Source organism: Petromyzon marinus, chromosome 79 (genome assembly GCF_048934315.1).
Source record: "Petromyzon marinus isolate PM22_M1 ecotype Great Lakes invasive population chromosome 79, UKy_Petmar_22M1.pri1.0, whole genome shotgun sequence".
Lineage (NCBI taxonomy): Eukaryota > Metazoa > Chordata > Hyperoartia > Petromyzontiformes > Petromyzontidae > Petromyzon > Petromyzon marinus.
The window spans coordinates 3,209,974-3,228,149 of NC_133745.1; the positions used below are offsets into that span (position 1 = coordinate 3,209,974).

Here is an 18,176-nt window from a genome sequence, read left to right on the forward strand (position 1 = left end):
AGGTCCGCTTTTATACACCTCCCAAGTGTGTCCGTCTCTGGCCACGCCTCCCTTCCAGAGAGTTCCAGGGGGTGGGGGTCTCGGGGAATCCCAGAACACCCCGCAGCCCCATCCTGCTATTGGGTTGGAGAACGTAGCGACCACTCTGCCGGTGCAAGGTACTGCTCCTGATGGGCCCTTTATGCCACTGCAGGTAAGTGCCCACAGCCCAATTACAGCACGACACGTGAACCCAAACAGAGGCACTTTCTTCTCAGCCAGGTGGAAACTGAAATATTCAACGCACCTCTGCAGAGTCCTCGGCCATCAAATGCCAGTGTCATGCAAAGAGTCGCCATAAATTTAACATCGCAAAGTATCGCTATAACGTCACTGCCAACAGGAGCGTTGCGAGGCAATGCTCCTTCGGTTCGCAGTGTATGCGGACATAATGTATGGTAAGTCCTCGATTTATTGAGATGCGTGGCTGAGCGACACGATACAATACGTGCGATGATCGTGTACGTAGGGGCATACCCTCATATGTTCTTTGTATGCTGTATTTGTTTTAATTTGCAGAATTATTTTTTTCACTGCATCACAACGAGTGCTAAATGACCAAAAAGTTCTGCTTCTGCTTCAATCGCCAATAAGTGTAGGAAGGTGATCACTTTGCAAACCAAATTAGAAGTGGTATACTCTTTGGTTCTATTCGGAAAAAGTCACGTAGGTAAAAACATAACTAAACAAAAATCACGAGGTTTCGGCCACAACACAAGCAGCCTTCATTAGGTGAAGGGACCAGACTGTCTCGAGGACAGAGCTGGAGTGAACACAGCTAAGCTCAGACCGCGACCTTAAAGCTGTGTGAGAGGAATCAAGCTGCCTTGACAAAGGAATTAGCATAAAAATTAGCATTTAATTGGCGGACTTAGCATGATGAACGGTGTAGAAAGGGTGAACATGTGCAGACCGGCGAGGGGGGGAGGTGTGAAAAGGGAAGAAAAGGGAAGCTGCGAAAGTTTGGGGTACCACTACTTGAAAAAATATACTGTACCATTGAAAATTAGTTTAATATTTGGTTCGATTTAGAACATCTTTCCAATGGTTGCTTCATTTGAAACCATCTTCTCGGTTGAAATTGTGTCAATTTGTAAATCTGAATTGCCTCGTGAACAAATCTCTGATAAAAACCCGTGGGTTTGCAAAGAACCTTGGTATCGGAGAAAATTATATCGTGATGACCCACAGCGTTGTAACAGTGATCAGCTACGGCAGAAGAATTCGTTCTGCCGTGTTTTAAATCTGATTTGTGCTCGCGAATTCGGTCAGAGACATGTCGCTTCATCTCTGCGATATAGCAATAAACGCAGGTACAACTCAATTTGTAAACCCCGGGGTACTGTAAGTCAGGAATGACATCCTTCACGGATGGGATCAGAACACGGATTTTGTGTACTTATTGAACCGGAACTGGATCTTGTGTTTGTTTAGAATTTTGGAAATCTTTTGAGTAACGCCTGCTATATATGGTAGTGTGATGATTTTGATCGGAGTATCAAGTGGTTGTTTCTGTATGGAGGGAGAAACAGCTTGGCGGATGGTACGGTCAGAGTATCCGTTCCTCTTGAGGGCCAGATGTACATGTTTTAATTCACTGGCCAGGTGGTGTTGGTCCGAAATGCAATGAGCCATGTGGTATAACGTTTTGATGAAATAATTCTTTTGGGCTGGGTGGTGGTGGGAATCAGGTTTCTTGTAGGAATCTGTGTGGGTGGGTTTCCTGTAAACAGAATGCCCCAATGAGCCATCAGGTCTCCTCTCAAACAGAACATCCAAGAATGGTTGCTTGCCATCTTTCTCCACTTCCATGGTGAATTTGATGGCAGGGCGTCTGGAATTAATGTGGTGTAAGTAAATGTTCAAAGCTGGGAGGCCATGTGGCCAAATGACGAAAGTGTCGTCTACATATCTCTTCCACAGGGAAGGTTTGAGGATGCCGTCCAATTCAAATTTCTCCATGAAAACATTGGGTATCACTGGCGACAAGGGGGAACCCATGGGGGTACCCTCATTTTGTTTGTAAAAGATGTCATTCCAAGTAAAGTAAGTGTTGGAAAGCGACAGGCGAGGTACAAAGCACCAAAAAGCTTTCCAAACGAGCTAAAAAGTTGATATAAAGCTTTCGTGAGTGCAGGGATTCATAATTCTTGGTTCTTTCAGTAAAGTCACGTAGAAAGAAAACATTAAAATAATAAAAAATAAAATGACAATATTTTTATAGTTTCCCTTCTACGTGACTTTACTGAAAGAACCAAGAATGAGCTAGAAAGTGTTTTCTTAGCCCGTGCTGCAGAGGCAATTGTGCAGTCTGGCTTGTCTCCTTGCATGCTGTCCAGGATTGTCCTAAGCCTGTGCTCTTGCAACATTAATGGTGCTATCTCCGGCTTGTCTTGATGCAGGCTGCTCTGCAGTTTACACTCAGCCCGTGCTGCCAAACTTCATTGTTTGGTTGCTGTTGAGAGCCGCAGCTCCTCCTTTTGTTTTTGACGCCAAAACGCTGCCACTTTTTGTTTGGGAGGTTTTTTTAGTCATTTTTTTGTAAACAAAATGGCCACCGAGTCTTTAGCGCCACAGAACCTCCCGTCAACACCAAGCAACCGTTTGTATTGCTCGAGGCAACCACGCATGTGCAGATTGTTGTATATATAGGTGTTATGAAAATTGATGAAAATAATGAAAATTTAATGAAATTTGAGACTTGCATAATTTATCCGAAATTATGTTAATCAATGTAATTATGCGCATAAATTATGCTGATTCGAGAGATAATCGTATTAATTTCTGCGAGTGGGCCTGGTTATGATAATGCAGGTTGTTATGGATTATAAGGTCGAGCCTCGGTGACGAGGATTGTGTTATGAATTGGAATAACGCAATTAATCGTATGCAGTGACGCAGGCGTTGGGAGCGTGAATGAGAGAGAGTCGATTCGACTCTGCTCTTTAATTCCGTATTATCGATAAGGATACGATTACTCTCGATTGAACGTTGCGAATTATGTGTGTTATGGATTATGTGTGGTGATAGTGTGGTTATGATAGGTCCCCAGGATTCAGATCTCATACGCAGATCAATATTAAGCAGAATTTCAGGAAGAATCACATACAAACCTTCTGCTTTGATCAATTTTATTTTCTAGCTAACTTTAATTTTTGGATAATATGAAAACTCAATCTCGGGATGTTGGAATTTCAACACAGTGTTAACATGATACCATCACGATTGCGTTGTTTCACCTCGATAGCGGCACCTGTGGTTAATTCCCGACGCGTAACGCAATCGATCGGTTGTTGAGAGAGAGATTAAAAACAAGCGAACTATTCTATAAAAACCTTAACCTTATAATATGCAAACTCGTATTCTTGAATGATTACACAACACGGCACTCGGTCTTTGATTCGTATCCAATCCTTAACACATTCTGATATGAGAAATTATTATGCTTGAAATCGTCAGTACAGTACCACGGCAATGTTCGTTCATTGATTCATCAACGATTATGCAATTAAAGCGTTCGACTGAAATAATTCTGATTGCCTCATCAACGTAACTCAATGGGTGGCGATGTTTTTCGTTATCAGCTAATAGTTGACGCAGTTATCATAAGTCTTGTATCTTTAATGGGAGGGTTGTTGATTTCTTGCGTTGAGCAAACGCCTAGGTTGATTTCCTCGTCAAAAAAAATGTCTGTTCGTTGTGTAGCTGTGGGGGAGTGAGGAAGGAGTGTGGGGGAGGGGCATACGAACGACTGCCAGTTTCTGTCCACCGCTGGCTGGATGAGTCAGCACGACGCTCGCCGTCGTCGCGCCGATGGGTGTTGAGTGCGGGGCCGCTTCCCTCTCAGCCCTGGTGACGCGAAGTTGCGCGCTGTAGCACGCTGGTGGCACGCTGTTGGCACGCGCTGGTGCTGGTGGCACGCTGGTGGCGCGCTGTTGGCGCGCGCTCCCTCTCCTTGAAGATGCGCGAACGCGCCCGTGCTGATTCGCTGACAGCAGTTTCCTCCACTGCTGGATGAGCTGCGCCGGTGCGCGCTCTTTCCGCTGCTGTAGTATCTGACGCTGCGCTCGCGGGCGACAGGTCAAGATTTTCTTCTGCTGAGTGAGCCGAGTCGCACGCGCTCTCTTTGTTGAGGTTGTTGGCGACTCTCTGAGAGCAGGTTTCCTCCACTGCTGTATGACTCAAGTCGCACGCGCTTGGTCACTGGTTTGCTGAAGTTGTTGGCGGCTGCTCGTGCTTTTCCGCTGCTGGTTGAGCCACGTTGCACGTGCTTTCTTTGTGGAGATGCTCGAGCGCTCTCAGCGCTGATTCGCTGATACTTTGTTGGCGGCTGGCCAAGCTTTTTCTTCAGTTGAGCGAGTTGAGTCGCACGTGCTCTCTCTGTTGAAGTGTGCAAACGCGCCCGTGCTGGTTCGCTGACAGCAGGTTTCCTCCACTGCTGTATGACTCACTTTTGTTGATACATCGCGACTCCGCGATCCCGCTACTCAGCGAGGCTCGGAGCCAGCCGCTCCATGCGACTGCTCGTCCTGTGGACGTCTTGACTCGCTGATCTGTCTTGACTCTTGACTTAACTTCACCGACTTTTGAAAATGCGGCTGACCGTCATATTCAAAGACAATTATCTCTGCGCAGTGGAAAAGGGGGGGCGGGGTCTGTGTGTGTGAGTTCGTGTGTGTGTACAGATGGATCCTGCGATAACAATCTGTTTGCCCTGGCGTGAAATTCCTCTTTCGCGCTCTTCGGGAGAGACAAAGGTGGTCGGGGTTGCTTGGGATATTGTTTAAACTCTTTCGTAAGTTTGCCCGTTTGCCTCATTCCTTCTCGAAAACCTTTGATGCAACTCTATTTTGTCTCCAAGCTTTGTTTTAACAGTCAAAGTATTAAAGGTGAAAATCATTTGATAGTGAATTAATTATTGGATAATAATTCACTGATGTATCTGGTGGCCTGGTCTTAATTGGAGTGAGCGCGAGGACCGTTAACTTTAGCTTATTCTTGTTATTGCATTTTAAATTTTAACCGTTTAAAAAAAATGGTTTAACCCGTGGGCGTCCTCATTTCTGGCTTGCGGAGGGCTTCCCTCTGCGTGACCTCCCTTAGGGCACAACAAACTCTTGTTCATCTGGAGATCTTCGCAGATAGCTGCTAACATCCTCGCCTCGAGAGTTTTATTATTTTTCTTTATTTATTAATGGCCTGTTTATGACCGACACCTGGTTTTGCGTGTGCCTGGCTTATGGGTTTTATTAATTATTATTGTTTTCGTTTGTTAAAAAATATGATATATATAACAGCAAATATTATTGTTAATATCAATTTTGGAAAAGGCTCATATACAACAAGATGCATCCTGTGGCTCAGTTCTCATTAAAATCAGCATACATTGCAGTTTGATGTATTTAGTTCATCTTGGACCAAGGATACAAACAAATCGCGAGTGTTCATTTGGGGGCTTTAGTTTGGCTTTGTGCAAACCCAATAGTTTCAGTTTAAAACATCAAAAAGGAAGACCAATCATGTTCATTAGGCAAAGAGGGAGTTTATATGGGTGCCATTAGGCATTTATTTTACAAATGTTAGTTCAGGACAATGTTATTTTGTACCATGATATTTCAGGCTATAGGTCAAGAAGTTGTGGTTCGTGTATTTTCTATTATTTACAGGTAGGACTTGACGGAAATCACCGATAAAAATAGAGTACTGGTTCATTCGTCATCATGTCAGTTATTATGCAAGATTGAGCAAGTCCAGGAGAAATGGTATTTTCAGGTTGTCCGTCCTTCAAACAGTGTGAGGGCGTTTAGGAGAAACTGTTCAGGTTTACTTTTCAGGAAGGGAGGCTATGTCCAGGGAGATGGGCAAATGATTTCCAGGCCGTATTTGATGCAGCGGCCTTCATAACAGCCGAGTTTCAGGCAGATGGTTTAACACAGTTCAGGCAGTTGTAGACATGAGACTCCTGGCTATCAGCATTTGTGGTGGCCATGCCCAAAGCGTTAACCATTGAGGAACCGAGTTGAGGCAGAGTTTCTCCAGCAATCACCCTAATGCAGCTAGAGACGACACGTCGCCACTGTATCAGCATATAGGTGTCTGAAGCACCAAGCCGCTCTTGCACAAGGCCACAAAGATTGTCTAGTCAAGCCTCCATAGCGTGGTGGGGTGCTTGTCTTTTCCAGAGGAAAAGCACTTTTGACAATGTGGACAGATGCTTTGTAATGCCACAACCTAACCTTTACTTAAAGCTAGTTAAACTTGACAGCATACCTTTACCCCTTGCCCTACATTCTTCATGGACCTTTGATATAGTTCGTTAGGTGTGCGATGGAAATATCCCTGGAACATAAGGTCCACATTTGCATGTTTTAGGGGAAAAAGATTCATTAAGTAATAAAATACATCTGGATTCAGATTCATTAAGCATGGCAAGGTGCTTATGTTTGAAGGCAATGGCATAAACCTTGGTACAAGTTGCCACTATTGAGGGACTTGGCCAAATGTGGCACTAATTCTGCACACATACAATCCTTGTGAAAGGACAGAACAGCAGTAGCGAATTTCAGCATTTTATTTTATTAGACCACAATGGTCAGCAAGACATGCAAGTTCCAGCAAATCACAAATAGTCGTGATCAATAGCCGCTCCCGTCAAGCGCCACAGCCCGGCTCCTGTGCCTCCTGACGGCAATGGCAGCAGACAGGAGAGCAACGACGGCTGTGGCAATGACGAGGAGAAAGGACAGAGTCCCAGCCGAGGCCCATGATGAGGAGGGAGTCTCCAGCAACAGCAGAGCTGCATCGTTAACATGAGCTTCTTCAAAGAGCACGGGGCCCTGCAGCGACACCACGTGCTTTCCTACCACGCTTGAAGCGTCAGAGACGGTGTTGCGCTCTGGAACAAAAACAGAAATTGGTTGATGACCACTGGCCCATACAAAAGGACGCTATATGCTTCAGGTCAAGTTCCTCAGAAACTCAAACGAGTAGGTCATTAATGGCATGCCACGGCTTGTCGAAAACGAGTCTGCAAAGTCACAGCTAATGTGATCTAAATAAGAACATAGCAACATTACCACAAGCAATGAAAACCCCTTTGTCATCTTGACAAAGGGTTACTCTGCGAGTCTTTGCTGGGTAAATAAGCGCAAGATATTTAATAGAGGTCGCGGTGGTACTCACTGTAGCGCCTGGTCTGCCCACACTGACGATTGCACTCGGTGACAAAGTTGGGGCTGGAGCTGTCGCACACCACGATAGAGCAGTGTAGATAAACCTGTGGCAGACAGAATGCATCGCTCCAGTAAGTAAAGGTTCCCATGTTTTAGGTAGTCCTTCTGGCTGTCCAATTGTACAAAGTACACGTCATATTCTGGGTTTGTTCAGTAGTCACGTAGAAGGGAAATAATAAAAGAAAATAAAGTTACGTTTCGATTGCAACACAAGCAATTAGGTGTGAAATCAGTAACAATTTTGAAAAAGCGTCAGTTTTAGCCAAATTTTCTTGCTGTTGTTTTCACACACCGATTGCTTGTTGCAATCGAAACGTCGTGAGAATTTGTTTTATTTTTATTATTTCCCTTCTACGCGAATTTACTGAAAGAACGTAGAATGAATCCCTGCAGTTATGAAAAGCTTTAAAAACGAAATTAAAAGTACACTTCATCCAGGGGTGGAGCCAGGGGTGACATTCTACGTATAAGTGTACGACACTCGGTCTGGCGTACTCCGTGCAACTGCATTGTCAGAGTGTGTCACCAACCGATGGCGTCTAGTTCATCCGACTCTGATGATTCTTGAGACTATAATGTTGAATCTCAGCCCGGCCTGAAATCCTGGCTCCGCCCCTGACTTCATCCCTCCATGGGGACCTGGTTTCTAATGGATGGAAAGAATCGGGCACTCACGAGGTCACGGGTGGTGCTGCGGTCAGAGTTCATGAAGGCGAAGGCCTGGAGCGCCAGGCGCTTGTAGTGAGAAGGCAGCGGCAGGTCAGCGACACCAGGGAAGGAGACACTGCAACAAGGAGACTGCACGGGGCAGCTGCACAGGAAACAGTGCCGTTAAACCCTCAATTCTAAGCAAGTGTCATGTATCGGATTGAATGCACGCATCTTTATTTAAAATCTGCACGCGAGGATGAAGGCCAGCTTTAAAGTCAGGACGTGCTCACGACCAGCAAGGCAGCCCAATTGTCAATATGCATTGCACCATGTCCGATGAAACCATCACTGCATGTAGTCGGCCTTGTACAAACCACCATCTCTGGGATGCAGATGGTGGCCGTGTTAACATCCAGAACATCAACCCAAGGAGCATTGTGGTCATCGACATTTGGGGATGGCACTGTAATCTTGTTTAAAACGACACCAGTACTTGGTCACCATTACACGAACCGTTGTCATTGAAAAAGGGCCGTAATTAGCACAACTCTGCTTACGTGGGGGAAAAAACAGCTAACCAATGCCTTGAACGAGGTTGCCTCTGCAGGCCCTGCTGTGGCAGTGAGAGAGGGTTTAGAGAGCACTACCCCGCCCCCAGCCTTACCCATCCGCCACAAGCTTCCACTGCGTGGGGTCGGCGTCAACTGCCGTGGGCGTGGCCCAGCAGTCCTTCAGGAAGAGCGCCAGCGTGGGGTCAGAGCGGTGCAGCAGTGACGCCTGCACGTAGAGCGGCGTGCCCAGAAGCTTCACCAGTGGGTACTGCCATGGCTGGTACGGCGTGGTGTAGGAGTTGTCTGGCAGCGTGTGGAGACGGTTCACAAGGCATGTGGATTAGTGGTGTAAAAGGTCCTGTTTACAGCACATGGACAAGGCAAAAGCACAAAGCCCTCTAAAACGTGCGCATAACTTTGAATTGTAACTCGGGCACACATTATCGCAACATTTTCCTGGTATAGAAAGTGGTTAACATTTAACTTGTATTTTCAGAATAAATTCTGTCACCCTCACCTCCGATTAGCATGGTTGGCTACATGACGTGTATACAACAGCATCTCTCAATGTCTGTAGATGTTTTAAAAGGGGCACGTGGTTTCACACGGAAGTGGTGGGAATCGGGTGGCAACAGTTGGCCAAGCTCCAAGTCCCATTTTTAGCCAATTGGTAACTAATTAAGCTATTGAAAAGTATTTGTTCAAGCAAAGGTGACCTGCACAAATGAGGCCAAGAAAGCAGTCCAATTTTCCTTCAAACAATGCCCTCAAGGAGACCGTTTTGGTTTGTGGGTTGTGCAAAAGACGCATTTGGTAGCACCATGGCAATTAAGGGAATTGTCATCCCTTTCAAGGTCGGCCCAACACTAACAAAATGGTTTCAGCTGGTAGCTGCTAGATTCAAAACCTCAGCAGAAATTAGCATTTAAAGTTGCACGTCGTACCATGGAGAATGTGCAAGGCGTTCTAGTTCACTTGTGGCTGTGAACTCTGTTGGCAGGTTTACAATACTCTGGCAGCACGGCCTAGCATGTCATCCGTTTGTTGCAGTGGTTTGCAATTCAAGTCGAGCAGCCATGCCGATTAATGCTGCAGATGCATCCAAAAACCTCATGCAGCCTGCAATCGGTGGACATTAAACCAGCGTTGAGCTCCATCTCAGCACTGGATAAAATAAGCTCGAGCTAGAGCTAATACGGAGAAAACGACCCAAGTCTTTCCTGGGTAGAGCGACATCACAACCCGTGTTCGCTAAGGTGGCATTTGTTTGCTCCGAGGTGCATGGTGTGGGAGAGGGTAGCACTCACCAGTGAAGACCTGGAGCAGCAGGGAGAGGGGTCCAGTGGCAGTGGCTGGAGGTGGTGGTGGGAGAGTGCTCACCTGCACTCCAAGCTGCAGGTCGCCACTTCCAAGGAAGCGGCATTGAAGAACCATCCTGGTAAACAGACACCACCCGCCAAAGGCATGCACCACGCCCTCACGGCAGAAAGATTGCAGGGCGTTTTGCAGACGTACCAGTGAAGGGACCCACCTTGGTTAACACCGTGTTTACATTAGCCATAAACCACATTTCTACTTCTTCGGGAGACGTTAAAGATCCTGTGACAAAGACAAGATGCCCTTGTGCGTTGAATGTCCCAATTTGAAAATTAAATCGTTCAATATGGAAGCTCAGATTGGTCATGGTTCTACAAATATTTAATGTCGCAGGGACAGTGGCGGGGGTGGGTCTCCTCTGCAAGACTCATGCTTGACCCTCATGAGCAGAGCACTTGCAGAGGGGTGGTGGCAGTGCTTACTTGTATGTGGACGACTTGGTGATTGCGACGTTGCCATCGACGCAGAGCTCCCGATCGGAGGCCAACAGTAACTCGTACACGAGCTCCTGCCCATTCCACTGGACACACCAAAACGATAATGACTTTACCGAAAGAACCAAGTATGAATCCCCTGCAGCTACAAAAGCTTTAAATTAAAATTTAAATATCCCCCAGTTATATCTACAATGACTGAATCACACGCGATATTTTGACACCATTGACCGAGAGCTACTAAAATCGGGCAGCCCAAGGTTAGGTTCATCCAGTATCGCACTGGGGTGGATCGTCTCATACCTATATGGGTTGATCAATTCATCAAGCTGGATGGCCATCACCTATGCCACACCTAGTTTGTGTACGACAAGGATCCATCCTCGGGACCCTCCTATTTTTAATCGTAGGTCTTTGTTTGCCAATAGCATATTATCACATGGCAAAGTTCCATCAATATGCTGACAATACACTGCAGTGAAGTCAATATTGTTGACATGGAGCCTCAGGAATATCGTAGATACACTAGCAGTGCACGAAACAGATTAATCGAGAAAACTATCGGAGGTTCTGCTGGTTGGCATAGGAAAGCACATTTGTGGGATTATCAGGCGTGGCAGTCGCCGATTCCAAGATTGTTGCCTACTCTTTTAGAGCCTTGGGCACCATACAACTCGAATAGTTCAATCGACCACCTCATGCAAAATAGTCAGGGCTTAAAACCATTTGCATATCAGGGCTCTACAACATACTAGACCATCATTGAGTCGTCACAGCCAAGTGGCATACAGCATCGTATCGACAAGGCATGACTATTGCAATTCTCCATCCTACAGGTCATCCGGTAGAAACATTAACAAGCTGCAAAGTGTACGAAGCGCTTTGGCACGTGTCGTCATGGGTACTGCAAAATCCAACCAAGTCCGTCCAGTGCTTGCCGAGGTGCATTGCCTTTTGGCTAATAGGTGAAGTCATTCCATTAATTTATGTTCCATTGCGATGGTCACCTGTGTCTAATAGAAGCATGACCATCAACCAGAACTCAAATTAAAATTTCTGTGCAAGAATTGATCGTTACCTCATTTGCTCAAGTCAAATCCTATGCAATAAGCAAACTATGTGCAAGCCACGATGAAGGCAAATATGGCATCAGATACACAACTGCACCAGGCATAAGTCCACTCGCCCACGAGTGAACGCGTTGGGATTGTTTAACGAAAGTGTCAGAATCGACTCCCGTTTCCCGGAGTCAAAGCACATTGCTTCAAAGAGCAACCTTAATGACTGCACAATTTGGCACATGCCAGTGATACTGCACATCCGCACTCCCATGTGATGCATTTAATCCCACTCCAGTTGACGTAAAGGTACGTCAATTGCTATAGAGATTTAGGAGTGCGGTGAACTGGTCGCTGGGTTTCATCATGGTCACCGCACCACAAGTTACCCATTTAACTACATCAGGATGGGGGCAGGGCAAAGCAGAGTCCAGGAGCCCAGTACCTGCACAGTGGCACCACACGCTGCCATGGGCACGTCAAAGACTGCAAGGTCTGCAGACACCAGGACGGGACTGCACTGCGCACCGCTACCGCCAGTCAGGTGCACGGTGCTCAGGTCCAGCGGTGGAGACGTCAGGTTCCGAGACACAGGCACCACAAAGCGCCCATCTGTGGTGCACACTGGGTGGAGCATCGTGGGAGGAAGGGTATGGGTGAGTTCGGTGAATCACGAAAGATGCCCCATGTAGCCCGTGGTGATGCAACAAGTTAAAGAAACCAGCATAGCAGGATGCTACTGTGCACCAACATAGACACAGCAAGAGCCTAAATTTTGATCTGAAGCTTTCGTAACTGCAGGGATTCATATTCTTGTTTCTTTCGGTTAAGTCAGGTAGAAGGGAAACAATTAAAAAATACATAAAAGACAGAAGAATAAATAGAGCCTAGTTCAGGTAGCGAATTATTTAACCTCCGTTTTGAGTCAGCTACGTACCAGCTTCACTGTAGAAGCAGCGGCGTAGAGTGGTGTCGTAGCAGCAGCCACTCTGTGCACAGACGTCCGCGCTCGGGACACTCTGCACAGCATTGCATGGGAAGTTCCTGCTTTGACCAGAGCACGTGGCGATCTCTAACAACAGCAGGAGCACAACAGGTGATCGTACAAAAACCCCACGTACTTAAATAAGTCATCGTTTGAGCCACGTGTCAAGTATGTGAATGAGTGTTACTTGGCACATGACCAAATCACCCGGGCAATGCACCCAATCTCGGAAGCGGAGCAGGGTTGAGTGTACAGCAAAGATAGGCAAAGACCGTGCTCACTGGCTGTAAAGACTATGGCAGTGCAGCACAGTTTGTTGCATTGCAGGTCAGTGCCACTCAACATTTGCCAACGAGGAGCAGCGTGGTGAAGCATGGTCAAATTAACCCTCAAGACCCAGGGGCAGCACCAATCAGCAGTGCATTAGGAATACGCGTTTATATGGTGCAACTATTGCAATCAGCCATTGGGGGAAATTGCATCGGAAAAGGATTCAAACAGCAAGTTGGTACAGTAAAATCCAAGGACATGAAACGCACTTGCTAGAAATGCAAAAGCACCAGGAGAGATGATCTAGGTCGATACAAAAGGCAGCCGTTGAGCCAGCAGACCCATTCTATAGCACCAAGTCATAGGTAGTGCAGTCTGTACGTCCAATTAGCAGAGTCAATGATACTCACCTCCGGCCCTCGCCGATCTTAGGTTCTCAGGGCAGTCGATGGTGAAAGCCCAGACGAGTCCATTCAGCCCCTGCCGCATCTCCTGCAGCTCCACCTGGACCTTCCTCCTGCCGTCCTGGTGAAATCAGCAGTTCTCAAATCGGACTTGGGGCCAGTACTCCAGGAAGGCTCAAACAATTCAGTAGATTGTGCATTCTAAATGTTTGGGTCAGGCCAGGCCAACGACAAGTAGGACTCAATAGGAAACCCATCGCCACCTGCCAGCCAAACTAAGATAGGCAGACCACACGGGAGTTGCATTCCTGGGTCCGAAATCACTTTCCCAGGTTAACCGTTGTTATTGTACAAACGGACGCTGCCCTGCTCTCTACGTGTAATACATTTCCATATTCACCGTACCACAAAACCTCCATTATTCTTGCCACAAACACCCCTTCTCACGGGCATCACGATCCCTGGGCAGACAGCCCATTAGGTGTCAACTACACATTTGTTATTTGGTTTCACTTTCATGTCTTGTGCACTACTTGAGGTTACTTGTACATCTTTCTGGCACAAAGCTCGTATGTTGGTTAGGTCTTCTACTTACATTTTGCTGTTATACGCATACATGTCCAAGTTCGCCCAGTGTGCAATATTTTTCTTACATCTACGTTGGTCTCTTAGAGGCCAGCTTGGATAGTGACCTTCTGTAGTAATACATAGTGCCGTTTATTCTATACCTGGAATCAAAGCAGTTTGATGCTAATCTTTGCATCGAGTAGTATTGCGAAAGCTGCATCCATTGGCAGGCGTGAATTACATAAACTGAAACCTGTTTTGCCATGCTTTGTGACGTAAACAGTTAACCGTTCACATATTCCCTCTATCAAGGTGTCCACTTGGTGACATGTCTAGATGGCAAATCTTTTACTGTTATGCACAGGAGGAGAACAATTAAGCTATAGATGACTGATGAGACAGAGACTAAAGACAAAAAAGAAATGCAATGAGGCAAGGACATGAGCAAGAAGAGATTTGGGAATGGTTGAGAGTAGTGTAGCAGCATGGCATAATACAATGAGCAAGACGACAAACCAAGGTAAACTGGTAAGACAAGATCTTGATAGCAATACAGATGGAATGAGCATGGCATCGATTGTACGGGAATATCAGTCAAGAGAAAGAGCTGCTGTATAAACTAGAAACAAAGTAGCTACCACCAAGTGATGATCGAAATCATAACATCTTGTCGTAATAAATAGAAAAGGCAATAAAACCCACCTGAAAACAAATTCCAGAGTGGACGGTAAGAGCTAAAACAAAGATTAAATTTGGAAACAAACTTTAAAAATGCACGAGCCAAGCAAATAGAAAATGCCACGGTAGGCAAAATCCAATTTGATTAAGGCCAGACGACATCGTTGGCACGTGATAGCTGAACGGTTATGGATTGCAAAACATCAATTTCGCTACTACCATAGCAGCCCCAGCGGGTACTAGTATCGACGCAAGTCACAATGGTCTCCTCGTGTTCACCTCCACGCGCACGTGGCAGGCATCACCAGCAGCGGTGAAGTGGAGCCCAGCACCGTCCCTCGCGATGGAGAAGCCGCACGCCCCCTGCAAAGACTCCACATCCACGGCCTCATTCCGTGCCGCTGGACACAAGAACAAAGTTAGAAAAACCTGCGTTTGGATGGCTTGTACACCACAAGTTAATGTAGGCAGCGTGACTGCAAGGAGAACAAAGGATGGTGTCAGTGTTAGCTCGAATAGGAAGTGTCCAGTTCCAGGAACGTCTCTAGGAAACAGGATCCTCAATACGCTGCTGGAATTACGGTACTCACAAAACCAGCTCAACGAACTCGTATAATAGTGGCTAGTAAATAAGGCTGCGTGTCAGATTCAGCGACAAGATCTCCCAAGTAGTCAACGGAGGAATCGGGTGGGAAATGCAGACGATGCGAGTAAAGAACCAGAGTCTGACAGGAGTCACCAGGTTCAGTTTACAACGGAAGGCACCACCTTGCATGAAATGTTCCAATGAAAGGAAGGGAGAGCCCATTGCACAGTTACGCACAATGTGGCATTGATGAATAAGGGATTCACCCATCTTGTAAACACGTGCAGTTATCCAATGGAAGAATAAGGTTTTAATTATCGTCGTGTTGCATTAGACTAGTTGAAATGAACCCCAAAGCCAAATCATTACCATGCTTCGAATCCCAGATTCTTAAATTACCATTGTTCATGTGAATTACATGTCACAACGCAGAGCGAACTAAGAAACCTAAAAAGCGATACCGTATAAGAAAAAAACTGCAGGTCAGAAGGCATCGAAAAAAGGAGTTGGGACCAAACAAGTGGCCAGAGAATCTCAGCCCCGAATCAATTTTATCGTATCCTTGAGATTCTTGATATATATGGAGTCATCATACAATGGATCAATGGTTAATTATGTCATCACGCTTGAAGTGAAAGCTCATGGACTCACTCCGTACAAAGACACGGTAATCACTGTCAGAGGAGCTGCTCCATCCCACAGAGAAACCCAGAGTGGAGGAGAGGCATTGCTTCAGCAGACCTGGGGGAGACAGTTCAGAAATTGAGACGTCAACTACACCTTATGGAGCCAAAAAAATACAGCCCGTGACGGTTGCTGGGTGGGCGCACATCAGTGCATTCATTGTTCTGTGCACACAAGTCTGTAAGGTGTTGCGTTGTTCTAATTTGGCACAAATTTCAAATGGTCACGTGCACGATTCGACAGTATGAACCTCACACCAGAGATCGAAACCTGCAGCTTCGAAGCCGCAGGTTGAAACATGGCTCTTGATGTTTTGTTCGTAGACCCCCGCATTAGACACTTAAAATTGTAGTGGAAAGTTTTCACGGTAGATCCTGATATATGCAAATTATTAACGCGAGTGCACAGTTCGCCGTTACTACAATGGAAAGGAACTAGGTCATGATGATTTTGCCACGTGAGTGTTACGTATAGGTCGTGTGCGGTCAAATGTCGTACAATTCACTATTTTAAGTAAAGTTGCAAGAGCCGCGCCAATCAGTCACAAGCCACATTTTGCGAAAATGTTATTATCGTTAAAAGGAACGGGCAAAGGGAACGTTAATGTCCCCGAACAACCCCTTTGCCATGCGCTGGGGGACTATTAACCATCCACGTGCCGGTCTCGTGCCCAGCAGCAGTGACGTCGCGTCACGCGACTGCTGTAGCGCACAAAGTCAGCCCCCCCCTCCACCTGGTCCAGGCAGTCGCTCGTGGGCAACTCATGTCGCCGGTAACGGTTTTCCAGTTCACCGAGAGACGCTGCCATTTTATTATTGTGCACGGTGGTGTCTGTGCACACGAGGTGGTATTGCGAGAATGCGCGATGTGGTTGTCATCTGGCGACAGCAGCAGCGCCCCTTACCACTCGGCTCCCCCAGCCTCCGCGGTCCCAGCGACTGGCGAAGCCTCGCGAGGACGGAGCCCAGGCAGAGGAAGCTGTCGGGGGTGGGGGGGGGAACCAAATCTTCAAGGAGGTCGGGGGGGGGGGGGGGGTCCCCCCTCTAAAAACTTGAAAATGAATTTCCTGCCTAAAATATAAAAATTCACTAACACATTGGATGGACTTTATATTTATTTACAATACTGTCTGATAGTGTATTGCTCTTTGCTTTGTTTTACTATTTCTTGTTTCAGTGTATGTAATAGCAGACATTAGGGATTATTAAAGTACAACCATAACCAGAATCATAAACAAATCTATTTTACAGCAATATATTGGGGACACTTTCAGCATATTTGAATATTGGGGGGAGATGTGTTCCCCCCAATATATATTACAATTACGCTCTTGGCCCTCTCTTACAAACCTACACAAGACTTCATTAACCAGAGCAGACGCGCCACCACTAAGACGCGCCACCACTAAGACGCGCCACCACTAAGACGCGCCACCACTAAGACGCGCCACCACTAAGACGCGCCACCACTAAGACGCGCCACCACTAAGACGCGCCACCACTAAGACGCGCCACCACTAAGACGCGCCACCACTAAGACGCGCCACCACTAAGACGCGCCACCACTAAGACGCGCCACCACTAAGACGCGCCACCACTAAGACGCGCCACCACTAAGACGCGCCACCACTAAGACGCGCCACCACTAAGACGCGCCACCACTAAGACGCGCCACCACTAAGACGCGCCACCACTAAGACGCGCCACCACTAAGACGCGCCACCACTAAGACGCGCCACCACTAAGACGCGCCACCACTAAGACGCGCCACCACTAAGACGCGCCACCACTAAGACGCGCCACCACTAAGACGCGCCACCACTAAGACGCGCCACCACTAAGACGCGCCACCACTAAGACGCGCCACCACTAAGACGCGCCACCACTAAGACGCGCCACCACTAAGACGCGCCACCACTAAGACGCGCCACCACTAAGACGCGCCACCACTAAGACGCGCCACCACTAAGACGCGCCACCACTAAGACGCGCCACCACTAAGACGCGCCACCACTAAGACGCGCCACCACTAAGACGCGCCACCACTAAGACGCGCCACCACTAAGACGCGCCACCACTAAGACGCGCCACCACTAAGACGCGCCACCACTAAGACGCGCCACCACTAAGACGCGCCACCACTAAGACGCGCCACCACTAAGACGCGCCACCACTAAGACGCGCCACCACTAAGACGCGCCACCACTAAGACGCGCCACCACTAAGACGCGCCACCACTAAGACGCGCCACCACGCTCCTCTGGCCTCCTCACCTGGTCAGGAGCAGTAAAATAACTCGCAGGTTCGCCATCGTTAAATAAATCGGCTGCGTCGCCTCCCATCGCCCACGGCACCCCCTTTTATATGGAGAGCCCTCAGCGATCCCGATCCAGATTAGATCAGATCCACCCACGCATTGTCTCATCAGCGAGATTTTATCAGAGCAGATCCACCCACGCATTGTCTCATCAGCCAGATTTTATCTGTGCAGATCCACTCACTCATTAACTCATCGGCGAGATTTTATCAGAGCAGATCCACTCACTCATTGTCTCATCGGTAGACGTTTGCTCGATGTCGGCACAAGTGCATGGGTGGGAGCTGCACCGCAATCACGCTGCACGTACACAGGAGGCGTTAATTGGCTCATTACTGAAACAG

General features: G+C 47.3%; 1 protein-coding gene across 1 annotated transcript; it reads right to left on the minus strand.

Moving 5' to 3' along the window:
• Positions 1-6,595: 6,595 nt before the first annotated feature.
• LOC142907438 (zona pellucida sperm-binding protein 4-like) lies at positions 6,596-17,894 on the minus strand. The gene is made up of 13 exons (XM_076056931.1): positions 17,789-17,894; positions 16,421-16,494; positions 15,484-15,573; positions 14,526-14,647; positions 13,008-13,122; positions 12,280-12,414; positions 11,788-11,966; positions 10,273-10,370; positions 9,781-9,908; positions 8,587-8,776; positions 7,947-8,082; positions 7,222-7,315; positions 6,596-6,934 (listed from the first exon to the last, which is right to left on the minus strand). Exons 1-13 carry the CDS (start codon positions 17,824-17,826, stop codon positions 6,675-6,677), a joined length of 1,659 nt encoding a protein of 552 aa, XP_075913046.1. The 5' UTR covers positions 17,827-17,894; the 3' UTR covers positions 6,596-6,674.
• Positions 17,895-18,176: the final 282 nt, after the last annotated feature.